At 39.7% G+C, this 25,891-nt stretch overlaps 1 protein-coding gene across 1 annotated transcript in view; it reads right to left on the reverse strand.

Moving 5' to 3' along the window:
• The window catches only part of SNX24 (sorting nexin 24), a 117,855-nt gene that overhangs the window by 34,434 nt on the left and 57,530 nt on the right, over nucleotides 1-25,891 (reverse strand). Inside the window, exon 3 of the mRNA XM_081132595.1 lies at nucleotides 15,300-15,404. Coding sequence (XP_080988721.1) covers nucleotides 15,300-15,404 — 105 coding nt within the window. The remainder of the gene's footprint in view (nucleotides 1-15,299; nucleotides 15,405-25,891) is intronic.

The raw sequence follows: 25,891 nt of genomic DNA on the forward strand, positions 1-25,891 counted from the left end.
GCAAATAAAAGCCCAACAGCCAGATTACTTACCATGAGAAATGTGAGCTGCCCTCATCCATTTCATCAGTGTCTTACATTTATTTCCCTGTATCCCTGTCTCTTGTGTAGGTAAGTGGCAATACCTCTTATAAAAGGCATCATTTTGCATCCACCTTTACACAATTATCTTTTCTTCAAATAAGCCAAATCAACAGAAGAAATTATTTTTCTTGATTAAGCACCCACATTTCTCTTGGGAGGGAACAAAACAAACAATTAATCTTTCCTTATTTGTTCTCAGAAGTCCCTGCCTCCTTAAACGCAGGCTATCCAGGTACCTGTGGCAGCCAGTCGGCAGCAATTAGGTCTGAGCAGAAAATGAATGGACTGCAGGCTGAGGCCCTAATGTGCTGAGAGTCTGCGTGAGGGGCAAGGTTACACCAGGAAAATTCCCTTGTTGTTGGAACACCATTCAAAATTACTACCTGACTTCAGCATAATTAACCAGGCTGGGGAATTTATATGAACTAAGTAATTGGAAAGAATTAGCAAGAGATATGTACATTAATCTTTACCAGTTACACAGTGTTTAATGAAATTAAGGGTCTGGAGCTCATTCTCGCCTTGCTTAGTTTGCACACTTACTACTTCACCTGTAGAACAAGGAGACTCTGCCATAGACAGATTAAAACAAACATAAAACTCTAGGGAGAAAACTAGAAACAACCCCAAAACTCAACAGCAAGCTTAGTTCAGTAAATTATAATGCATCCTTAGCATAGAATATTATGGAGCCATATTAAAATTGTTTTTTAAAAGGGTCTTTATCTATTAGAGATACACAGTGAAATATTTATAGATAAAAATGCGCTATCTGGGAGTTTTTTCAAAATAATACGGGAGGGTGAGATAACTATGGGAATAGAGATAAGACTGTCCCTAAGTCAATAATTGTTGAGGCTGAATGATGGGTATCTTGGGTTATTATATGATTCTGTTTTTTATGTTGAAAATTGTCACAAGAAAAAAGTGAAGACATTTAAAAACCTTGCCTTAGAGGCCCAGCCAGGCGTGGCTCAGCAGTTGAGCATCGACCTAGGACCCAGGCAATCAGGGTTCGGTTCCCGGTCAGGGCACATGCCCGGGTTGCGGGCTCGATCCCCCGTCGGGGGCGTGCAGGAGGCAGCCTCTCATCACTGATGTTTCTATGTCCCTCTCCTTTCCTCTCTCTGAAATCAATAAAGATATATTTTAAAAAAACAACCTTGCCTTAGAGAAATATTTAATAGTAAATGTTTGTGATACTTTTAATGAAAAGAAGAGCTTACAAAGCATTAGACATAAGAGATGCTTTAAAATATATGATTAAGATATGCACAGTGAATACAAGCACACCACAATTCCAAGATGTCTATGTCAGAGTTTCTCAGCTTCCCCACGATTAACATTTTGGGCCAAATGACTGTTTGTTGGGGGCTGTCCTGTGCACTGTAGGATGTTTAGCAGCATCCCTGACTTCTACCCACTAGATGTTAATATCATCCCTATCTTCAGCTGTGACAACCAAAAATGACTCTATGTATCACCAAATGTCCCCTGTGAGGTAAAATGGCCTAGGTTCAGAACCAGTGGTCTAAGAGGAAGAATTACAGAAAATTCTTTTTATTCTTTGTAGTTTTCAAAACTGTTGAATATGCACATATGTATAAATCAGAATAACAAAAATTCTATTATGATAAAAATATATTAAACTACAAGGAGAGAAATCTTAATGCCTGTGGAAAAAAAAGACTACTTATATCAGAAATGGCCACAGAATAGATAAGCAGTGATCTTCCTTGGATTAAACTGTAGTCATCAAGATAAAAATGAACTTCACTACAAAAGCCATCTCTCTTCTCATGACTCCATCACCCACAAATGTGATAAAATATAAATCAAAAGTATCTCAAGAATAATGTTGGGCTTCCTAAAATCTTTGCTGAATAGAAAACTGCAGTATGGAAGACAGACTTGAGCCCGCTATAGCCACCTTAAAGGAACTAATATTCAGAAATATGCTGCTAGCTCAAGGTGTGAAGTTTTTTATCAGGTAAAACCATCTACTTTTAAAGATAAGATTAAATGTGAAGGAAAAGTAACATGTGGTCTATTCATATCCATGAAGTGGCATTACTCGCTACCTGTTTCTAGAAGGGGCCTTGAGCTGGCTTTCCAGAAATGCATGCAGGTCTGTGTGTTCTCATCACACATCTCACCAGTCCTCTTTCTAGAAACGGCATGAAGCAGGGGCCCTGCCAATAAGCACAGCCTGCCAGCTCTTAGAGGAGAATTTAACCCCAAACACATTTTATTAACCCGGGGCTCTAGTTTAGGTCATTGAAACTTTCCTAGTATCTCCTGAGATTATTTTTTTAATCCATACAGATGCCAAACCAGGTGGTCAACATCTGATGATTCATAGGTTTAAAACTCCCCAAGTTTTAAATTTTAAGCCTGATCAAAGCTTTGCAGCCACTTATAGTACACTGGAATGCATATTTATATTCCATTTCCTTTTTTTAAAAAATGTTTTTATTAATTTTAGATAGAGAGGAAGGGAGAGGGAGAGAGAGACAGAGACATTGATGAGAGAGAAACATTAATCCAATGCCTGCTGCATGCCCCCTACTGGGGATTGAGCCCACAACCCGGGCATGTGCCTTGATCAGGAATCCAACCAGTGATCTCTCAGAGCGTATTCCATTCCCTTGCTTCCCACAGACTCCTCTCCATGAAATCATAAGCATTTTTGAGGTTCCTAAAGCTTCTCAAATTGCCATTACTGATGTGACTTCCACTGACCTACATTTACCTCTAAAGGCTCATTGTCCATAGCTCTAATGGGCAGGCTTCCATGAGGCTCATCCTCCCAAGGTGAGAAGAATCCATCGTCTGGATTTTTAAAATACTGGTTTAATTTATTTCCTTGAAAGGAAAGTACATTGTTTTCTTTAAAGAGATAATGCATGTGCCTGGTTTTAGAAGTTTAAAAAAATTGTTCTGCACTGAGAATTATTTTCAATGAAGTATAAGTCATTTTGAGATCAACAGGAAGCCCACAAATCACTGAGAAAAATAAAATTCACTTGAAATTAAGCAGCACAATTCTATATAATTAAAAGCAAACCTTTAAAATATATAATGAGATGAAATATCATACATAGTCCTACGTGATTATTTGTAGCCTTCATAAAGTATTTTGAACTTAGCACAAAAAGTCTTCTTGAACTACCATAAAACCTAAGAATCAATCTATAGGTCCCTGTCTACAAAAACTAAATTTAGAAAACAGAGACTTTTAAAGTGTGTTTTTTTTTAATTCATATTTTGTCAATTATTCCACCAATTATGATGACGAACATGTTTGCCAAGTTCTGGATAAGTGGTTAGTGTTTTTCTGTGTGAAAAACAACCACTGAAACAAGGTTACAGGATCTCTAACCAGGCACAACAGAAACATGTATGCACAACAGAATCTGGAAACACTCGCTAGCAATGATGGATCTAAGTTATTAACAGATCAAAAAGAGATGGATGGTGGTTTGCTTTTCTTAATCTATATCATCATCTAGATCTATTTAAAGATATGTGGTACACTAACAAACTTGGTTAGGGTTTTGATAAAATCAGTAAAAATAATCTGCCCCTGTTACATTGAGTCTGTATCGATCAATAAAATCACTTGTACAAGGAAAGTACTGTTAAGTACTGACAATCCCAGCCATTAATATTATTTAACACACCGTTCACAATCTTTAACGAGAACAAAGAACAGTTTTGTCTCATGTTATAAGCAGGACCTTCCTAGATACTGTTACTTCTATAGGCTTCTGTGGTGCTTTTATCAAGTCCAAACAGTACATCCCTCTTTCACCAATACGCCCCTCCTCCAATACACTGGGTCTTGTTCTTTACTTCAGTTGCAGTTTAAAGGAAGTCCTTTGTAAGAAGAGAAGCTGCCATCACATCCCTTCTTAATTGTGAATTAAACTCAAAATTCTAAGGACCTGAGCTAAGGAATGAGGTGGCCCTCGAGAAAGCAGAGGGCCTCTCGGTTACATTCTGAGTTTATTCAGCCTTTGTTGTCAGGGTGGATTAGGAAAGAAAATTTCAATTACTCCTCATCTTGAGTTGGATGGCAAGGAACAGATGTATGTGTCTGACTTAAAACCATGAAAAAGGAAAGTGGTGAAAAAGAAAGAATAAAAATATTTTACATAATAAATTTTTACCTTTGTTAAGTATCTGTGATGATATGAATGATAACAATGAGAATACTCGTTTAGGAAGTAAAACTAACATAGAGGTAATTATAATTCTAAGACCTTAAATAGAAACCTGCTCTAAATGTAACCTTTGCAGTTCTGACTGCTCACAACCCCAGCAGTGGTTTGCAAGTTGGCTGAGATAAGCAAGAGGGATTCCCTTCTCTGGTAAGTGAACCTTGGAAACATTACAAACCTGGATCTCAGTTCAGTTTCATTTAGTCTGTTAATCTCAGCTCAATTATGCCTACCCTATACTTCCCATGGAATGATCAAAACACACAAAAAAACAAACTTTTGGGGTCTGCACAGGACTTGGAGAACAGACCCTCTAACAGAATATTAATTGATAGTACTCTTGAATGAAGCGAAGTAAAGATGAAAGCATAAACCTAAAAAAATGGCTCTCGGCCATGAAATGGGTATTTTAGGTAATGTCAAGTAAAATGTCAAACTCATAAGTGTTTTATAGTCTTTAAAAGTAAGTCCACGAATACACTCTAGTGTGGAAGTAAGACAATGAGTCTCACAAAAATGGGTTAAGGGCATGTTCCAACTAGGACGGAAACTGCCTATCAAGTCAGAGAGAACACTTCTGAGAAAACACCAGGGGGTGCCAGACACGCCTGCCTGACAAGGAAAGATCATGTGATTCTGGAGGAAACTGGGACCTTGTTTAGGAATTTTCATGTAGCAACAGGTGATGAGGCAACTGTTCAGGTAAACAGAGCAACCGTTTACCCAGCAATTTGCTATATACAACACCATTCCAGTCTTTTAGAAGCAGTTCCCATTGCATAATGGGGAAGGGGGACCAAGTGGCTGCAGAATCTTTAGAGGAAGAGAAAGACAGTGGGCTGGAAAACATGCCCAGGGGAAGTGGGAAGGCAGCCTGTTTTACAAGACCGTGTCTTGTTAAGCATGGTGGTAGACGGTGGGGTTGAAAAAGATTAAAGGCAAGACACGGAGACTATTATTCTATAAACCCCATGACATGAAGCTTTTATACAGGCTGTGTAATAAAACAAACAAGCAAATTTGTTTAAAACAGTCACAATGCAACATCCTTCAGGACGATCTTGTGAGCATGTTGAAGGTCTACTTTACACCACAGGTGTGTGAGTACAACAGACTGCATTGTATAAAGGTGTGTGCTCCAGGGGGCCTGACATGAAACGCACTCTATGTCTGACCAGTCACCTGCTTCCATAGGTGGACCCTAACGGAAGATCCCGCATAGCCTCAGTCCCACCCCTGAATGAACAGGGTATGAAATCCACTGTCAAATAAAATCTCACGGTCAGTAAGATAATTAAACTTGTTTTCCAAAACTCGCCATGTTTGAAGAATGTATGGCAGGAAAGTGCATATGTCATTGCTCAGGGAAGTCTCCAGTGCAGATGCTGCATAACTGGGGAGACTGATTTAGCACTTGGACACTCACTGGGCTCAGATTTTCATGGAAAGGAATCCTTAGGAACCAGAAAATGCCATATATATGTAATTATAAAAATGCATCCCTGAGGCAATAAGGAATCTATAGCAGCCTTAAATAGAATATAAACAGAAACCCTGATAGATAAGCACCAACGCTGGCTCTGTCCCATGGGCAAGTTATGAACCCTAAAAGATGAGCTCCAAATGAAGCCGCTAAAGGACATATCCCCAGGGAAAGGGGGAATGAGAAACACCTTTGCAGCCCTGGCCAGTGTGGCTCAGCTGGTTGAGCACCCTCCCATGCCCGAAGAGACTGCCAGTTCAACAGCCAGTCAGGGCACATGCCCAAGTTGCAGATCAATGTTGTGCTCTGACATCGATGTTTCTCTCTCTCCCCCTCTCCCTTCCTCTCTCTCTAAAAAACAAAAAACAAAACAAACAAAAAAACCCACCACTTCCACAGGTTTGTAACCTAGGTTAATGCCTTCGGGATGATCCAAAAGCCCCTTCAAGCTAAGAAGTGCCAGCTGATAGTGTTCTCAAGTGACTGGCAAAAGCAAATAAAAATTCTCTCTGCATAAATTAAGTTCAATCCTGGCCATAAAAAAATTCCAGAGAAAAAATGTACAAGGAAATTGCTTACCCTGCCAAAAATCAGTAAAAAACTCAAATAGATGGAACACACTTACACTTTATACTATGAAGAAAGAAAGCACCATGAACAAGATCCAGCAGAAACAACAGAGAGTCAACTTAGACCTGTGGAGACATCAGTTATTATAATAATAAGACTGAAAATAAAAGATAGAATAAAAAAATGGTGAAAGGGCAACCTTCAAAGATATGATAGCTCAGCATTTTCCAGAAATGTTGAAAGGCATCTATATTCAGATACAGGGAGCACAAGCACACACACAAATCCTCAAAAATATATATTTTAAAAATCTACACCTAAGTACAGACAGTATTACTATATAATATGGTTCCACAGTAAAAGAGAAGAACACCAAAGATAAAATGATCCTATAAGAATAAGATAAATGATAGAGTACTTTCAAAGGGCAAAATATTGAGCATTTCTGTTTGTGAGAATTGATATTTTATGACTTTCATTCTTTCTCACATGTCTTCCAAAAACAAAGAGAAAATTATGTACCTTTTAAAAATGGAACCAAATTCTTTCTATCTTATGATTACCATATGGATCCATTGGATTTTTAAAAAATATACATTATGGAATTTTAATGAGCTTATTTTTTCTATACCTTGCAACATTTTGCTACTTCATGATCCTAAGTATCATTTTATCACTACTCATCAATTATTCCCAACTATGCTAAGAAAATACTGAAATAAGAAAATGGAAGAATTATGTAATAGTCTAGAAGGATAAATACATAAATAACTATTTTATCAAACTTTAGTTTTCTTTTTATAAAAAATTTATTGGGGTGACACTGGTTAATAAAATTATGTAGATTTCAAGTGTACAATTCTAGAATACATCATCTGTATATTGAATTGTATGTTTACCACCCAAAGTCAAATCTTACCATGTTGCCCCAAAGTACTCATCTTACCATCTTACAAAGAAGTCTGGAGGCATCACCTTTAAAGTTTTGTTTTTTTAAGTTTTCACTGAATACAGTTAAGTATTCAGAAATTTCCATTTTCTACCCAAAATGATAAAGAAAAAAAATTGACAGAGAAAAGTGTTTCCAAATTATTAGAAGACTCAAACAATAATTGCAGGAACAGACAGGAATACTACAGACACTACTGTCCAACACAAGTATAGTGTAAGCCACATACATACTTTGTAATAATTTTCAATGTAAATTTAACATTTAAATTTTTAGTAGCCATGTTAAAACAATAACAAGAAACAAGTAAAATATATTTTGTTTAATCCAATATATACAAAATATTATTTCACATGTAATCATTATAAAAATTGAGATATTTTCCATTCTTTTTTGCACTATGGTTTTGAAATCTGTGTAATTTTTACATTTATAGAATATTTTGATTTAGACTAACTACATTTCAAATGTTCATTAGCCACGTGTAACTAGTGGCTTCCATAATGTACAGAAAGATTGGCTGCATAAATAAAATCTCGGATCATGAGACTTCAGGTTATATCATACATGAATTTTCTCAAACTCAGGAATCAATGAGGAAAAGGGAAACGTGGTATTTATTCTCTTGGGCTGCTTATTCAACAGGAAGAAATTTACCATATCTTATTTTGCATCAAGCAGTTGGACCATTTTATTTTGCTGAAAGAACATGGAACAGTATTCTTTCACTTTTTGTGATGTTTATGCACCAATATTTATTTGACAAATGCTTTACTTTACTTGGCAAAAGCAAACAGATGACTAGAAGGAAACAGATAATGTATAAATTTTAAAAATTCATTGATTTAGTCATTCTATTTGGTATCTGTAAATCTAAAAATAAAAACATTTTGCAATTATGCAGCAAAGGTATTAGCCACTGTCTCTTCAACAAAACTATTAACCATCAGGTTTCCCAAAAGTATTGGATTGTATCAATGCATGTCCAACAAAAAGAACTACAAGTAATGATAAGCTAGAACCTACTAGAAATGTATTTAATATCTGGAATCAGTATTTACAAGATGGTTTATGTTTCAGGTTCATGCATAGCAGATGACGAACAGTTAGGTACACTGTTCAAAGGATGTTGTCCATTTAAGAACCATGAAAATATGAATCTCCACTTTCAATAAGATGGACTAGATGTTTTATCTTTCCTGGACTTTCATTCTGCCTCATGTATCTCAACTTGGTGCAGAAAAAGCTGGTAACCAGGAAATGCCAACAGATGTAGGCAAAGCCCCAATAAAAGCCAGTTTTCTTTAGGAAAAGGATCATATAAGAGACAGCCTCGCAAAACAGAAAACTTTTACACACTGACCAGTCTACTTCTGCCAAACACCACAGAAGAAACTGGTCACCTCCAGTCATGCCAGCAAAGGTCAAGCAGGAAGCCTAGACCTAGGGCGGAAATATTCGTGAGGGTGTATGAGGCACCCGATGCCAGGGTCATCATGTCAGAGGAGGCCAAGTAAGGAGTTAGGACTTTGATCCCCATGAGCCAGTATGTGCCCCCTCCCATGTAGTCATCGGAGACCACATGGAAAGCTGGAACTCCCTTCATCTCAGCAGTAATGAGGCGCACCCATCCTCCCCCAAGAGTCAAGGAAAAGTGAGGAATCTGGTCTTCTACCTTCACCTGGCAGAAATGAGGTGGAGCCCCTATCCCCCACCTTCTTCAGACTGAGCAGCATCAGTGAAAGCCAGCTAAAACAGAGGTTTAAATAAGATCCAGAGTCTCATAACATAACACAAAAATGTCTAGGATTCAACCAGAATCATTCACTATACTAAATCCAAGAAGATCTCAAACTACATGAAAAAGACAATCAAAAGATGCCAATGCTGAGATAACAGAGATGTTAGAATTATCTGACAATGATTTTAAGACAGCCATGATAAAAAAATGTTTCCATGAGTAAATATGAACAGATATAAAACAAAAGAAAAAACAGAAAAACTTAACAAAGGAATGAAATACAAAGTCTCAGCCAAGAAATAAAAGCTATATAAAGAATCAAACAGGAATTTTAGAACTAAAAAATACAATGACCAAAATAAAAAGCTCAATGGGTGGGTTCAACAGCAGGATGGAAGAAACAGAGGAAAGAATCAGTGAACTAAAAGACAGAACAATAAGTTTCCCATTCTGATCAATGGAGAGAAAACGGTCTGGAAAAAAATAAAAGAACAAGGTCTCAGGGTCCTGTGGGCCTATAATAAAAACTCTACTATTCCTGTCTGTAGAGTCCTGGAAGAAGAAAAGAAAGAGGAAAGAACTAAAAAAGTACTTGATTAAATAATGACTAAAATCTTCCAAATCTGGCAAAAGAGATAAACCTACACATTCAAGAAGTTGGGAGAACTCCAAGCAGAAAAAATCCAAAAACACACGCACCAAAACACATAATAATTAAACTCCTGAAAACTAAGGACAAAGATAAAATCTTGAAATCTGACATTTTAACATAACACCTGACATATAGGGGACAAACAATTTATATGACAGTGGAATTTTTTTAAAATCAGAAATCATGGGGCCAGAAGGAAATGGTACAACAGTTCCAAGTGCTGAAAAAAAGACCCTGTCAATCCAGAGTCCTATATCCAGGGTGATCAGACTTAAAAGATTGTAAGGTCCTTGTAATGTTCAGGAGGAACCTAAAGATAACAGGCAAACCCTAAGAGAAGCCAGCAGAGCGGGAGAAATGGAAAGAGAAAAGCAAGGGGGTGGGGGGTGGAATGCTGCCAATTCAAAAGTGGGCAAGAAAAGAAAAACACCCTCCAAAACAGAAGGATTGATAGAAAGTTCAGATGGTTAAACTAAGCCTTATTATATCAGTAATCATGCAAATATAAGTGGGACATTTTAATACACCTTTTTTTTTTTTTTTAATAGATCAAGTGGCTAAGATACAGGAGATTTGAATAGCATGCTTAACCAACTCAATACATCACACTGCACTCAATAATTAGAGCATATTCATTTTAAAGAACATAAGGTTAATTTTAATTAATGCTTTAATGTGCTGCTGAAAAAGTAAATATATAATCCTCTTTGATCCAGTGCAGACTACTGACCTAACGGAACATTACACTGAATTGTATAATTTAAAGATTGAGTGAGGGGAGGCTAGTCAGATAACAGGCTCTTCTAAAGCTAACGCCCTGCATCTACTATACAGCAAACCAGCCTCACCCCAGCTGTGGAACTGTTTTCTTCAAATGAACTATTCTTTAAGGATTTATAGTAACTTAGATGATCCTTAGTTGTGATTTCTATGATCTGCTTCTGTTTAGCTCCCAACACTCTATGCACATTTAATTATTATTCACTCCTTAAGAAAAATGTGAAAATTTAAAAAACTTGTTCCAAGTAAGTGACATAAGATGTGGGTACATTTCTCAGAAAGAGAAATTTCATATAACTGCAACAAACGGAACAACTGATGTATGCAAAGTTTTGTCAGAATTCTGCCTAAAAATTATGCCAGCTTGTAATTTAATGTTGCCACTGAAGAATGGAGAGGGATTCGCCCTTAAATCAGCCTCACATGAACAAATGGAGCCATGACTAAACCTCAACCACACCCACGGTTTGTTTTCCTTTTCAGAAAGATTATGAATCTTCATCTCCGATGTAATAAAATGTTGCCTTATGTCTAGGCATTATAGCATTTCTGACCTTTGTACCCTGACCTTGAATCACCTTTTCTATCTAAAGGCTCACATCCTCCAGCTTAGGGAAATTTTCAGCTATTTTCCCTTCGGTGGTTCCCTTCCCTACTTTTGTATTTTCCCCTTTTCTTTCTTTCTGGGGCTCGAGAAAGAAGGGAGATGTTAGACTGGTCTTCTATGTCTCTTACTTTTTGTTGAAGAGCTTTTGTATCTGAACTTTACAGAACAGCATCCCAGCTAGAGAGAGCAGCTACTGAATGTTTTCAGTTGGATAAAACTAATTCTAAGAACTGTGTGTTCTCTGATTTTTCCTTTTACACAGTATCCTAGTGTCATCTTTTAGATGTAATACCCTTGTGAAACTCTCGATTTATTTAAACAATTTTAAAGATATATTTTGTAGCCCGGCTGGGCGTGGCTCAGCAATTGAGCATCGACCTGGGATCTGGGTGATGGGGGTTCGATTCCCGGTCAGGGCACATGCCCGGGTTGCGGGCTCCATCCCCAGTCGGGGGCATGCAGGAGGCAGCCAAATCAGTGACTCTCTCATCATTGATGTTTCTCTCTCTCTCTCCCCCTCTCCTTTCCTCTCTCTGAAATCAATAAAGATATATTTTTAAAAAAAGATATATTTTGTGTCCTGAATTATCTTTCCTAAACAGTCAGTGTTTTAGACCTTATTCGTCTTTTTGTTCATGCTGCTCATTTTCTTCAAATGCCTGGCCATCCTTGGTTACCAGATCTCATTGAAGAAAGCAGCCTGGATGGCTTGGGGAGGTTTCTTCTGCTAGGATGTCAGTAGCAGCACTTGCCACACACCTCCTTCCAAGTGGAAAGACAGTGTGGGTGGGACATGCAGTCCGGCAGGCTTTCCCTGGGCATTGCCTAATATCCACATTAGAAGCCTTAGCTCTCCTCAGCCATTCTGCCTAATATTTTGTTGTACTGTTTTGCTTTTAGGAGAAAAGTCGTAAAAATTTTTTGCCTGGTCATAAACATCAGGCCGCCTATATTCTGCACAGAGTAAGTAGCCTGGGCACCTGTCCCGTGTCTACACCGTGAATGAGCCCACTGGCTGCAGTTTCACTGCGCGCCTCGGCCTCCACCCCGCCTGTCGGCTCTAAGGAGCTCTCCGCCACAGCTGGGGGCAGGCTGCCTTCCACCTCCAGCACATGCTCCCACGGCCGAGTTTGGACGGCTGCATTTATGCTCTCTGTTGCATTCATTCGCACAGTTCTAGAACAGCCCATCTTCCAGAAAGTTGTTAAAAATTTTTCTTCCATTGATGATCTTCTCTTTCCCCTGCCTATGTACTACTTAACTGTTGGGATTTATTCTTTCTTAAGTTTTTATACTTTAATTTCAGTAGGATTTCATGGGAAGTCATTTCAAATGAGGAGATAAAACTATTATATAAAACATGTTTGATGGTGAAATCAGTTTGGGAAACCCCAATTAATTTATTCTTAAGATTTTTGCCTTTATGTAGATGACTTATAGAAAACAGATGCATAGTTATAGTTCTCACAGGATTCTAAATATTCAAGTTATACATGGAAAGAATTACCAGTCCATTGATCCATCAAGGGAGCTGGGACATACATTAGTCAATTAAATTGTGATAGTTTATTATTATTATTATCACATCCCTAAGTAAAATTATATGTCAAGGCTAAAAAATTTCCCTGGACTTGGAAAATCTACAATGCATAATGAAAAGAGCCCATACTAGGAGTTAAGAAACTAAAATTTCAGTCCCATCTCTAATATACTCCAGGAAGTGAGGCAAGATTCTTTCCACCACCGGACCTTAGTTTCTCCATCTCTAAAATAAAAGAGCAGCATGGGCCACCTTAGGAAATGTGTATGTGGGACTCATCAGTGGACCAAACTGCTCCTTGGACAGAGGAAGAACTGTTTTCTCTGGCCCTCTCAAGAGCTAATCTGCCTATTTTATGGGTGGGAAACAGGCCAGAGAGATGATCATGAACATAACCAAAGGGCAGAAGACAAGTTGGACTAGGTGATCTCTATGTGCCCTGTGAACTGGATGGAGGTGGTATGGCTTTGGAGTATTAATACTTTCTCATGTTTATGGTCCAGAACAGGGCCATCCTAGCCAGCGCATGCCCAGATGGGTTAGCTGTAGGATGGCACCTGCTGAGAAGTGCTGATGACACCTACATCCTGGAGTCCAGACTCAGCTCTAAGTTCTCAGGGTGAGTGGGATTCTAACTGGAGTTACCTGTCTTCTCTCTTTTTTCTAATTTTGAGTACTTTTGATTTTCTTTTTATTTTTATTTTAAAAAGACTTAAACACCAAAAGTTATCAAGAAAGGACCCCTAAGCCAGGGTTATTTCACTTGGGATTGGTAAAGCACTCCCACTCATCCTTCCAACTTCCACCCAGCTCCCACTGCCTGCAAGCAGAATCAGGTGACAAGGGAGAGAAGGCATCCTTGAACTCCCCGGGGCCTTAACTGACAACAAACTGAATATTAAATGCACAATAGGAAACAAGCCTTCTTAGTCCTTCAACCACATTTTTCAAGCCCTATTTCTGACACTAGAAAATTCTAAGCTCAATTTGAGTGTCACTGTAAACTCCTCTCTGTGCCAGATGATTTTACCCACATATTTATATTCCAAGTACAAACAACTTAAAATGTTTACACTGAGTAGTAATGGAAGTCATGTGTCAAATACAATGGGAGGGAAAAGAGTAAAACTTTCTTCAGAACTACGGCTTGAAGATATACAGTATCTGTGGAAAATGTGCCTTACAAATAAGAATGCACTGTTTACCTATACCATTTAATTATAGAGAACATGCATTTTTACCCTTTGCATACAATGTCTAACATCTCAGTTTTTAGTTTTTTGTTTTGGTTTTGCTCTGCAGTGTTGCCTTAAGCTCTGGAAGTCTCAGCTCCATATACAGACTCTCAAAGCACACGACCACACACTTCCCTGTCATTCGTGGTCCCCATTCCCTTTAATCTCCCACTCCCGGGGAGAGGCAGTGAAGGGTTCACCATCATGTTCAAAAACAGTAAAGAGAGGCCTCCTCAGTCCTCTCAGGGCTGCCAGCTGTCAGCTTTCCTATTTGAGCAATGTAAAGACCAGGGCAACTACAGGAGGCCAGGAAAGGACTCTCGGCATCTTTCTACAGGGAGAGTTCTCTGAATTTACCATCAAGTCTTTAGTGGCAGCTTCTAATCACCAGCTATTCAGGCAAAACTTCTCAGAAAAGTTCTGCAGAGGAAACAGTATGCTTGCTGAACACGGCCCATAGCTGCCCTCCCACACAGAGTCCCCCCAGGGTCGATGCTAACGGGGTTAGGAAGATACCAATGGAGGAACACAGGGCTGCTGATTTCTTTCACGTAACATGTCTTAGAGATGGATAAAGCATCACGGTAAATTCATAATTCTTAGGTGAAGGACGGCTTTTTTAATTTGAGAGCCAAGACCCCTCAACCCCTCATCTCACACCACCTCAGTCATTCTCATGTGTCGGCCTCTAACGTGGACCCAGGTGACCTCCCTGCACACAAGGCTTCCATGTGCTGCATCCGCCCCAACCTCATCTCAGCACTGGACCTGCCCAGTGTTCTTTGGATAATGTTGATGACAATGAATATTCACCTGAGCCCTCTAACCTTTTTCGTTTTAAATCTTGGAGAAGCTAACCCTTTCCTTTTGCTTTTTCTGTCACTTTTGTCTATCTTATTTATTTGCAACTCTCAGCTGCAGCAAAAAGCATCCTACTGTATTCTTTTAAAAACATATATTCTAATTTTCAAAGAAGTTGGCACTTCATCAGAGGCAATTTTTATACACTCATTCTCAATCTGATTCCACAGATGGACTAGCCAGGCCCACTGAAAAGTTCATTTCTCTCACTATCTCCCCAACACCCAAAGCCTAAAGGCAGGAAATGCTATGAGAAAGCAAGAAATCTTGGCGAGGAAAACAAAAACAAAGTAATTTGTAGAGCTGAATTAAAAAAACAGACCCTTTCAACATCAGTTTTTACCTTTATACTAAATTTTCACTTCCCTGATCCACATAACCAATTTTAAATAGAACCTAATTAAAGCTAAAAGAACCAACCAACAACATAGCTATAATTTTAAACTTTATTTTAATCTAGAATGTTTGGTTGCTTCATATATTTTGCATCTCACCCATAAGTTCTGAGAAAAAATACTGAAATAAATGAATATTAAAGCTACACTTTATTAACTGAGGATCTAAACACATCTTACCTGTAAATATGTTTCCAAACCTTGTCGTCGTTGTTCCAACACTTTTGGGACCCAGTTCCTCACATGTTTAGAAGGAATTTCTGGAGTTTTAATACATTTCTTAAGCTATAAAGAAAGAGAAAAAAAAAGCCATAGTAAATGTTCTTAATCATAAAGACATTACTGGTGGGGGGAAGCCAACAAAAAAAAAGTGAGCAACTGGTATCTTCAATAAAAAGATAGAGGAAAATATAATAGCACTGAAATTTTGTCTAATTCTTTACTTGGCGGTCCTAAATGTTCAGATTTCAGGATAAAAATTTTGTGTTTTTGGAATTCGTTGTTATTGTTATACATCATCTGTATTTCAAACTGGAATTTTTTTTCCTAAAAATCAAAGTTCAGTAAAGAAACTATAAAGGAAGTAAAGAAGTTTGTAATATCCAAAATCAATTAATACAATGAAACTTTGGTTACATGAAGTACTTTTCTGATGCAGTCTTTCTACATATTTTTCACATAAAAAAGGCAGAACAAACTGCCATTGTTTATGACCATCATACTGTAAAATGCCATATGAATCAGACCACATCATTTGGAGTGTTTCCTGAAAGTTTTATAAAGAATGAACTGAAAAACAGAGAGATTGATCCTTCCAACATTCCTAAGAATTAGGTCCAAATTCTGTCATGAAAACTGAATAATGGTTCTCAGCTAAGCTTTACAGGGCAGCAGTTTTAAGGGACCATATAAATAAAAAAAATTCTATTGAAAGCTGAGTTAGAAATACCTGTTTTAGATGTGTCCTACTACAACCACACCCTCAACCTGGGAATATTAACTTACATGTCAAGGCACTTTGCACATATGATTAAATTAGGGCTCTCACAATGAGATAATCCTAGATTATCCAAGCGGGCTCAATGTAATCCCAAAAATCCTTATAAGAGGAAGGCAGGAGGATCACAGTCAGAGAGTGATTGGAAGCAGCTTGCTTTGACAATGGAAGAAGAGTTATGAGCCCAGGCAACCTCTAAAAGCTGGAAATGGGAAAGGGATGGGCCCTCTCTTATAGCCTATTGACACCTTGACTTTAGCTCATTGAAACTCATTTTGGACTTCTGACTTCGAGAAGTGTAAGATAACAAATTAGTGTTCTTTTAATCCACTAAATTTGTGCTAACATGTTACAGCAGCGATAGGAAACTAATACATTGCCTCTCAAAAGGAATGAATTTTAATATTCTAATTAAAAACTTAGAAAACCCACTAAGATTGCTCCTTCACTACAATTGCAAAGAAACAGTACAATAATCTCTTAAGAAAAGGCACAGTTTAACCCCCAGCAGCTAATACTGTAATACAAAATTCTCTCTATACATTAGTACATTTTCACCAATAACCATTCTAGGCTAAAATTTGTTGCACATCATGAAACAGTAGGGGCTCTTTGTGCATTCTGAAGACCAGCCCTTCTAGTGCAAGACAGGAGGCTGAGCCTGTGTTTGCCTCCTCCCTCCACACCTGAAGTGCCATTAAAACGAAAGTGTGAGCGTGCTAGCTGAAACCCCAAATCTGTTCTGATCTTCCTCACCAAGAGAACTACACTATTGAGAATAACAATGTATTGGGCTAAATTTAGCTAAGAAGCTAAATTTTCCAAACTGCCTTGCAGAGAGTAGAAGCCAAAGGTAATCAGAAGTCACTGAGAAGGGCTTTCTATAAAAACTCTTCGAGTAGAGCAAAGTCAGCTGACTTGCACTTTCTATCCTAACCGTTCCCTTTCACCTGTTTCCTGCCTAATAAAATGTGACCATGATGGCTGGAGCTGCCACGACCATCTGCCACCATGAGGCAACTCTGAGGATGGGAGCCAGATGTTCCAGATGACTGAGCAGAAAGAAAGAAGGAGCCAGTGTGCCTGACAGCCTCCTGGAGCTGCCACACAGCCCAGACCCGCCCACTTCCAAACTTGTTTTTTAAGAGGAAAAACCTAGCCCCTCCTCACCTTCTGTTTAAGGTTACTGGTATTTGGACTTTTTGTTTTATATTTATGTACCTGAATTTAATCCTGGAAGACATTTAAAAAAGAAGAAAAGAATAGAACAAGGCAGGGAGAAAGGGATAGTAATCACCACGTGAGAGACAAACAGTTTTCGAAAGACAGAAAACAAGAGCATGCCAAGGAAGAAAGCAGAGCAGAGGGAGCCCTAGCTCAGACCACCTCAGGAAGGGGGTGACAATGGGTGTGGGCCCCAATCTTATCAGCAGCCCTGAGAGGCTCTGTGCTCAAGACTGACATAAGAAGAGGGATTCGACCATGTCATAGCCTGTGTCAAAGGACATTCTACTCTACCCACCACAGCAGAGTGAGTAGCAGCCTGGTTTTATCCCTGGCACACACACCCCACCCCATTAAAAAAGAGTCAATGTCCCTAAAGAAAATGAATGAAGTGTTTGGGTTGAACAAGAATTTTGCATTCTAGTCCTACTGGCTTTCATGGGGTCCCCAGCCTAATAGCTAGCTCTCTCCCATCATTCCCTATAATGAGGCCCTTTAGTAGACACACCCTACAGAAGGACCAGGCTTATGTTCCCAAAGCAGAAGGGCAATAACAAATACCCAAAATCACCTCGTTGGATGGGTAATCAAGAATCACCTTCATAGGAAAGAGCACTATGAAAGACATGAAAAACAAATGGGACAACTAATCCCAAAGAAACATATAAATCAAATAGCAGAAAAGATCTTTAAAAACTCTATTAGTATCTTCAGGGATATTTGAGAAAAATATTGCTTCTATGAAACAAGAACAGGTTGCTATGAAAAAGAATCAGAGAACAAGAAAGATACATTGGGAATTAAAATTCATGGTAGCGAAATTAAAAAATTCAAAGAGGTAGAATATAAAATGCTAGAAGTCTCTTAAAGTACAGAATAAGCAAAATGAGAGAAAAGGTAGGTAAAAGATAAAACATATATAGAATTCATCCAGGAGGTTTAATATAAAATTAATAAGCCTCCCACAAAGAATATGAAAAAAATTCTCAAAGAATAAAAAAAAATTCTCTATGACTTAATGTATGCCTTCAGAGTAAGAACCCACTGAGTACAAGCATATATATTAAAAAAAGACCCACACTCAGTGACATTTACCTGTTGAAATTTCAGAATATCAAGGACAAGAAAAAATTAGGTGGCAAAGAAAGCAGAACTGTAGGGGCAACTGACTTCTCATCGTCAGCAGTGAATGCTAGGTCAATGCTTCCAAGATCTAATTTGAAAATGGATTTCTGGAACCAGCCACACCATTCATCACGTGTGAGAGAACAAATGAATTTTCAGACATTCAAGGACTCAAAAAGTTTACCTTCCATGCCTGATTTTCCACAAATAGGATCTGGCCTTAGAGTTCTGCTCCATCAGTGTGGGGAAGGGAACTCCAAGGACAGCTGAGCATAGCAGCCTAGAGAACCACCAGTCTATGTTGGAGCAAAAGGTCAGAGGACTTGGAGAGAGGAGCCTCCTGGGAGATGATCGATTTCATGCAGTAGATAGTATGGAGAAGATGTATAAATTTTATGACTTGTTAATAAAGTACATTATTCTTTTGTCTATTAAAAAAAATAAGATCCAGGGAAGGCAAAGACTCCCTAAAGGTCATAGGAACAGAAGTCACTCAACTCCTCCTGTGTTGTTTTGGTGCTAGAGACACCCCTGCCTTCGTGGGGCTTACATAAAGGAAAAAGACAATAAAAGATAAACAAGTTAATAAAACAGGGTGAGGGCCAACAGTAACAGAAGGGGGGGGGGGGTGTCAGGAGTAGCTGGGGAAGGCCTGTATGAGGTGGGAATGACTGAGTTGTGAGCTGATCCAAGCTGGGAGGGAGCCAGGCAAGGAGCTGGAGAAGGAATGTTACGGCAGATACAGAGCAATGGAAGGGAGGGCACGCTTGGTGTTCAAAACACAGAGAGGGGGAGACAGCTTCAGAGAGGGGGCAGCTTCAGACACCATAAGGTCTGGGAGGCCAAGGTAGGAATTTGCATGTAATTTTAAATGGGAAGCAAATTGACTGTCTTGAGCAAGGGAATGATCCGATATAATTTTTACTTTAAGAGGCCATGAGAGATTCTACCAGCAAGATGGACTATAAGGGGCTGGAGTCAAAGCAAGGAGACCTGTCGGAAGCTCCTGCCGAAGTCCAGGCAAGAGACAGTGGTGAGTTGGACTATGTCATGGCAGTGGAGATGGGAGAAGGCTGTGGGAGTATGTGGAAAGCAGAGGTGATCAGAATGACTCCAAGACCTTCACTGTTCTAAGGTTTTTGACCTCACCTGGCAGCCATATTTTGGGTAACCTGCCTGTTGTTAACTGAAAAGTGGCAAAATGCCAGGTTTTGGGTAAGTGTCAGAGAACACCAGTTACCTCCCCAGTCCATTGTCCCTCTCTTCTACAGGACAGAACACCTAATATTCAGCTGAGTACATGACCACCCAGAATAAAGAACACATTTCCCAATCTCCCTTGAAGCTAGGTGTGGCCATATGAGTGAATTCTGGTCAAAGGCCGGTAAACAGGCGCGTATGTGCAGCCTTCAGGAAGTGGTCTTACGGAGGAGGACTCTCCTTCTCTCCTTTCCTCCTTCCTCCCGGCTGAATTGCTCCTGTAATGGCTAGACCTGGAGCAGTTACCTTCGACCGTCAGGTGGAAGCCTCATATTGAGAACACATGGGTCCCCGATGATCATGAAACTGCTGCACCAGCCCCGGATATTACATGAGAGAAAAATAAAGGTGTGTCTGTTAATCTCACCATCATTTTGGCTCTAGAGTCACTTGTCGCCAAATCTAATCCCACTTGAGTAGGAGACATGGCCGATGCTGCTAGGTGCACTACCCACTACCTTCTCCTTCTTCCAAAAACATCCCAATGTCATTCAAAGTACCAACGTGTAGAGCAAAAAAAAAAACCTTGATTCTCCAAGTTCCCTTGTAATTAAGATGGCGTGAGACAGAGTTGCTAATGAAATGTAGTGTACATTTACTGGGTAGGGCTCCTGTTTTCCTCAAAAAAAGAAACAGGCTCTTCCTCCTGCCAGAAATGTGGAGGCAATGCCTGGAGGGACAGCAGCTATGCTGTCACCTGAGGGAGAAAGCCACATGCTCAGGTAGAGATGGTGAAGGAGAACGGAGCGTGGAACATGGATATTGTGGAACTGCTGCATCAATTTGGACTGCCTACCTTTAGTTTTCTTGCAATGTGAGAATAATTAATCTCTTATGTTTAAGAAACCTAGTCAAGTTTCTATGATATCCAACCAAAGATAATCCTGACATAATTCATTGTTCAGTTCTGTTGATTTCAAGTGAGAGATGCCCAATAGGTGTCCAAGGGGAGATAACCTGTAGACAGTTGGATATGAGGCTGTAAATCTGTGAGTCAGAATACATACGTAAGTGGTATTTCGAGTCGTGGAACTAGATGACATAACATTGGGAGGTAGGTACAGATGAAGAAACGGGCTAAGACAGACAGAATCCTAGGATTGCTCCCAAGATCCCTGCCTCCTGTTGTACATGCCTGAATAAACGATCCCTTCTGTTGGGTGCAGATGGGACATGTGAATAAGATGAAATATTCATTTTCTTGATTGGGTTACACTATATGACAGGTGACGAGACAGTCACTCCCTTGATCACATTACTTTTTTTTTTTAAACCTCACCTGAGGATATTTTTTCTTTGTTTTTCAGAGAGAGTCGAAGGGGAGAGAGAAAGAGAGAGAAACATCGATGTGAGAGAGACACATCAATTGGTTGCCTAATTCATGAGCCCCGACTGGGGCCGGGGATGGAACCTGTAACTGAGGTATGCGCCTGTGGCCGGAACTGAACCCGGGACGCTTCAGCCCATGGGTCCATGCTCAAACCACTAAGCCAAACCAGTTAGGGTGATCATGTTACATTTTATGAAACCCAGTCCTAGTAGTCCTAGTAAGCTGCCCTGATACGACAGGATCACATGGCTAGGACTCAGGTGGCCTCTAGGAGCAGAGAGCTATCCCTGGCTGACAGCAAGAAAAAAGGGGACCTCAGTTCTACGACTGCAAGGAACTGAATTCTGCCTCAGTGAGGACATGACATTGTGAAGAGGACCCTAAGCTTCAGATGAGATCACAGCCTTGGGGACCCCTTGATTTCAACCTGGTGAGACTCTGAGCAGAGAACCTGGTACACCTATGCTCAGATTCCTGACCCATGGAAACTCTGATAATACATCTGTATTGTTGTAAACGGCTAAATTTGTGGTAATCTGTCATGCTGCAAGAGAAAACCAATACAAGGGCCAAGGTCTGAGACATCCAACTCTGAGGGGCAGGGGAGAGAGCAGGGCAAGCAATGAGGAGGGAGGGCGTGAAACAGTACACTGAGTCAGGAAAATGTTTCTAGAAGGGGCATGATCAGGCTGCAGTTGATGCTGGGAAGTCAAAAACACTGGGTAAGGACAGCAGAAGCTGCAAAGCAGAGGCTCCTCTTTCAAGGAATTATACTAAGAGAAAAGGAGAGCAAGGGGGTGAACATGGGAGGGAAGCATGCGGTCACAGGCAAGTTTTATTTTGTTAAACGGCAAATACGTCATCTTTATTGATGAGACTGATCCAACATTGAGGAGAGAGAGGAAAGGAATTTATAATTGTAAGAGAATGTTTATTATATCTCTACACTATTTGAGGTATTTCTCAAACAAAAACAAGAAGAAAAATGCTAAATTATTGTGTGGTAATAAGCTTACTAGATTTCAATATAAACATAAAGAAAGTTCCTTTAACTACTAAAGCACAACATCTCTTTTGTTGCAGAAGAGAAAATCAACTCCATTATCTGTCTCTCCTTTTTTTTTATTTTTGTAAATCATGAAGATATAGCACTGGAAACATTTTTTCTTTTTATTTGTGTCAGGAGTACTGAGAAAGCCGATCATCATAGCTGCTGGGGTCTGTGACAGCATTTGTAGTTGAGTAATGAATTGCTCTAGATGAGAAGAGACAAACCTGAGACGATATGTTTCCAGTAGGGCTCAGCTGCTTACAAGATAAATAGCCCCCTGCCACTCCGTGCGATGATGAACTGTCCTGGCTACGCTGCGTCCAGCCACGCGGCCTTTCTGATCCCGCAGATAGCCCGCAGATTCCTGATACCGCAGGCGCAAGCCCCTCGCCTGGCCTGACCACTCCTTCCCTTCTGCATTGTTAGAAGGGTTCACATAGAACTCACTCTATACACACCCGCTGCACATGCACTGAACACAGTACCCATTTTTCCACAGAAAGGAACAGAAATCATTCCTCCAAGCACATAAATAAAAAGAGGAAAAGAAAAACAAAGTTAGGGAAAGAGGGAGGGACATTTGGGGTAAAATTCAATCTTTTGCACCATATTTTGACCCCTATATCCTCAGGGTTCCCTTTAGAGACAGCACACATGGGGCTGTACTCCTGGTTTATCCCCGGATGGCAGGTTTTTGGTTCTTCTGAAATATGTCCTTCATTAAATGAAATGTGAGAATGCAATATTTTACTCAAGCCAAAGGTAGACAATAATCGCAATGAGGACAGTCAATTCAGGAGTGAACCAGAACCATGTTTCCCTGAAACCTCTGTGAATAAAACGGTGGGCTGGAAATGACGGGGGCCAGCCGAAAGGCATGTAAAATATGCTCAGAGTTTGCGAAGGTTTTCCTCTCGATACCTGGGCTCTGGGTCTAGGGAGGTGATGCTGTTCTCCAAGTCCACCACGTAAAGTGGTGAATTACTTGGCTGCAGTGGTGGGGCGCGAGCAGGTGTTGCTGGAGCATATACAAGATTAAGGCTCATCCTGTCCTGGGCCGCGGCTGTAGGGAGAGCACCCTGTAACTTTTTTTTTAAGGATATGATGCTAAAAGTGAACCAGAAGACTAGGGTAGGGTTTGCCTTGGTTTCAGTGTGGTGGTGGTGTCTTCCCAATTAACTAGCTGAGCTACAAGGAAGTGCAAGTGTAACCTGGGGTTAAAGTTACAGTGAACTAAACTCCCACAATGAAAACTGTTCTTATCAACAAAATATTCCTCCAATAATTCATAAATACACGTGATATCCTCCAAATATCCCATATGCCAAACACTTAACTAATACCTAATATGTGCCCAACACTGACAGGCAGTGAGGAAGATACAAAAGATAAGACATGGGCCCTACTTTTATTTTATTTATTTATTTAAATGATTTTAATGAATTTTTTACTGATCTTAAAGAGAGGGGAGAGAGGGAGAAGGAGAGGGGGACAGAGGGGGAGAGAAACATTGATTGGTTGCTTCCCCGCATGTGCCCCAACTGGGATTGAACCCACAACCTGGATATGTGACCAGGAATCAAACCTGCCATCTTTTGGTATATGGGACAATGCTCCAACCAAATGAGCCACACCGGCCAGGGTGGGCCCTACTTTTTAAAAAATGTGTCTTCTAGTTAGAAAAACTTAGGGATAACTAAATTTAATCTTTGAGATATTTTAAATTTAAGTAGAAATCTCTATTTTAAATGAAACAAGAGTCCAAGAACAAATACATCAGGGAATAAAAGAAACTCATAGGGAAAAAAGAAAATCTGAAAAGTTTTAGTCTGCGGTGAACAGATGTGAGCACAAAGGGCAGGGCATCCAGCACGGCAAAGACAGGAGATAGTGATTTTCACATACAGGGGTAAAGGGCGCTGCCACTGATGTTTCTTAGGTGAAGCAGAGAGAAGTAAGGCTGGCCAAGGGGTCTGTAGGAGACAGAATAATAGTCCCCTCATGTCTATGTTCTAATTTTTGGAACCGGTGAATTTATACCTTACATGGCGAAAGGTGCGCCACAAGTATGATTAAATCAAGCATCTCGACACGGGAAGATTATCCTGGATTAGCCAGGCAAGTCCAAGGTAATCTCAACAGGAGGCAGAAATGTCAAAGTCAGAGAGAGGACATGTGATGATGGAAGCAGAAGTTGGAGTGATGTTACTGCTGGCTTTGAAGGTGGAGAAGGGTCCGCGAGCCAAGGAATGCAGGCAGCCTCTAGAAGCTGGAAAAGGCAAGGAAACTGATTCTCTCCTGGAGCTTCCAGAAAAACGTAGCCCTGCCGACACATTTAGGGGAAGATAACAAATGTGTTTTTTAAAGCCAAGTGGGTGATGATTTATTACAACAGTAACAAGACACTAATACAGGGTTTAAGATTATTGGCCTCGAGAGTCATTGTTGTCTGGAAGACAACACAGACTCACTTCAATATATTTCAACAAAAGAATAGTGTTCTAGGAAAACTGATCTGCAGCAAAAAATGAGTAAGAAGACAAGGCTCAGGAACAGCTGAAGAAGTACTTACATAAGGTAGTAAGACTCTGCAGGGAGCATGGTAAGTGTAGAAATGAAAAATGAAATGGTGCACATGATAGAAATTTGGAAGAATGAACCAACAGGATTTGATGACGCTCTGGATGTGGAAGGTAAGAGAAAGGTAGGAAAGACCTCCGAGGTTTCAAATCTTGTGGCCTCAGTGCTGTGATGGGGGAGGGTGTGAGGATTGTGTCTAAGAGAAACCTTTAAAAACATAACCACAGCAGAGGCATTCTCAAATGTCCACAGGCATGGAGATTACCTGGAGTGCTGGTTTAACCTGCAGATTCCTGGGCTCCATCACAAAGACTCCGATTCAGGGAGCCTGGGTGGTACCCAGGAATCTGTCCTTCAGCAAACACTGTTCTGATCCAGGTGATCCAAAGTTCACAGTTTGAAAAACAACAATCAAGAAAAACTAAAAGGAAATGGAATCAAATACTCATCATAGCTCTGGAAGAAACGACTAATCTTACATAAAATCTGAAGGGGTAAAAATGAACATATTAGACAACATAAAAATTTTTAAAGTTTGTAAATTAAAATAAATATCATACCCAAAATAAAAAGGTCCTTGGTGAAAAACTGTTTCAGCAAATGGTTAATATTAACAGGCCACACAAACTAACAAGCAAAAACAACTGAGACCCCTGCAGATAAATGGGAAAGCACGTAAATAGAATTCCAAAAAGAAGGACTCAAATCATAAACAAACTTAAGAAATACCAATTAAAACAGCAACAAGGCAACACAGACTGCTTGCTAAATAAACAAATATAATTTTCGGGGATAATATTCAAAGCTGATGAGATGCTGTGCTACTTTCATACTTGCTGGTTGTGTTATAAATCCGCTATAACCATTTTGGAAGAAGGTAATTTGAAACTATATACCAGCAGCTGCAAAAATATCCATACTCTCTGACAGAAAATGCTTCTTTTAGGACTCTAGCTTAAGGAAACATGCTTGAAAATGGGGAAATAATTATATACAATGAAGGCTATCCATTATTGGAAGTTTACCATGCACTATACATGATTTCATTTAGTCTGTAAAACAATTCAATGAAGTTAGTACTCTAATTATTCCCATACTAAAAATGGGGACCTGAGGCACTGAAGGATCATGTGATTTGTCCTAAGGCCTTGAAGAGCTAAGAGAAGTGGAAGCAGGTTCGGGAACATTCTGCTTCCGGAGCTAGC

Source organism: Miniopterus schreibersii (genome assembly GCF_964146895.1).
Source record: "Miniopterus schreibersii genome assembly, chromosome: 3".
Taxonomy (NCBI): Eukaryota; Metazoa; Chordata; class Mammalia; order Chiroptera; family Miniopteridae; genus Miniopterus; species Miniopterus schreibersii.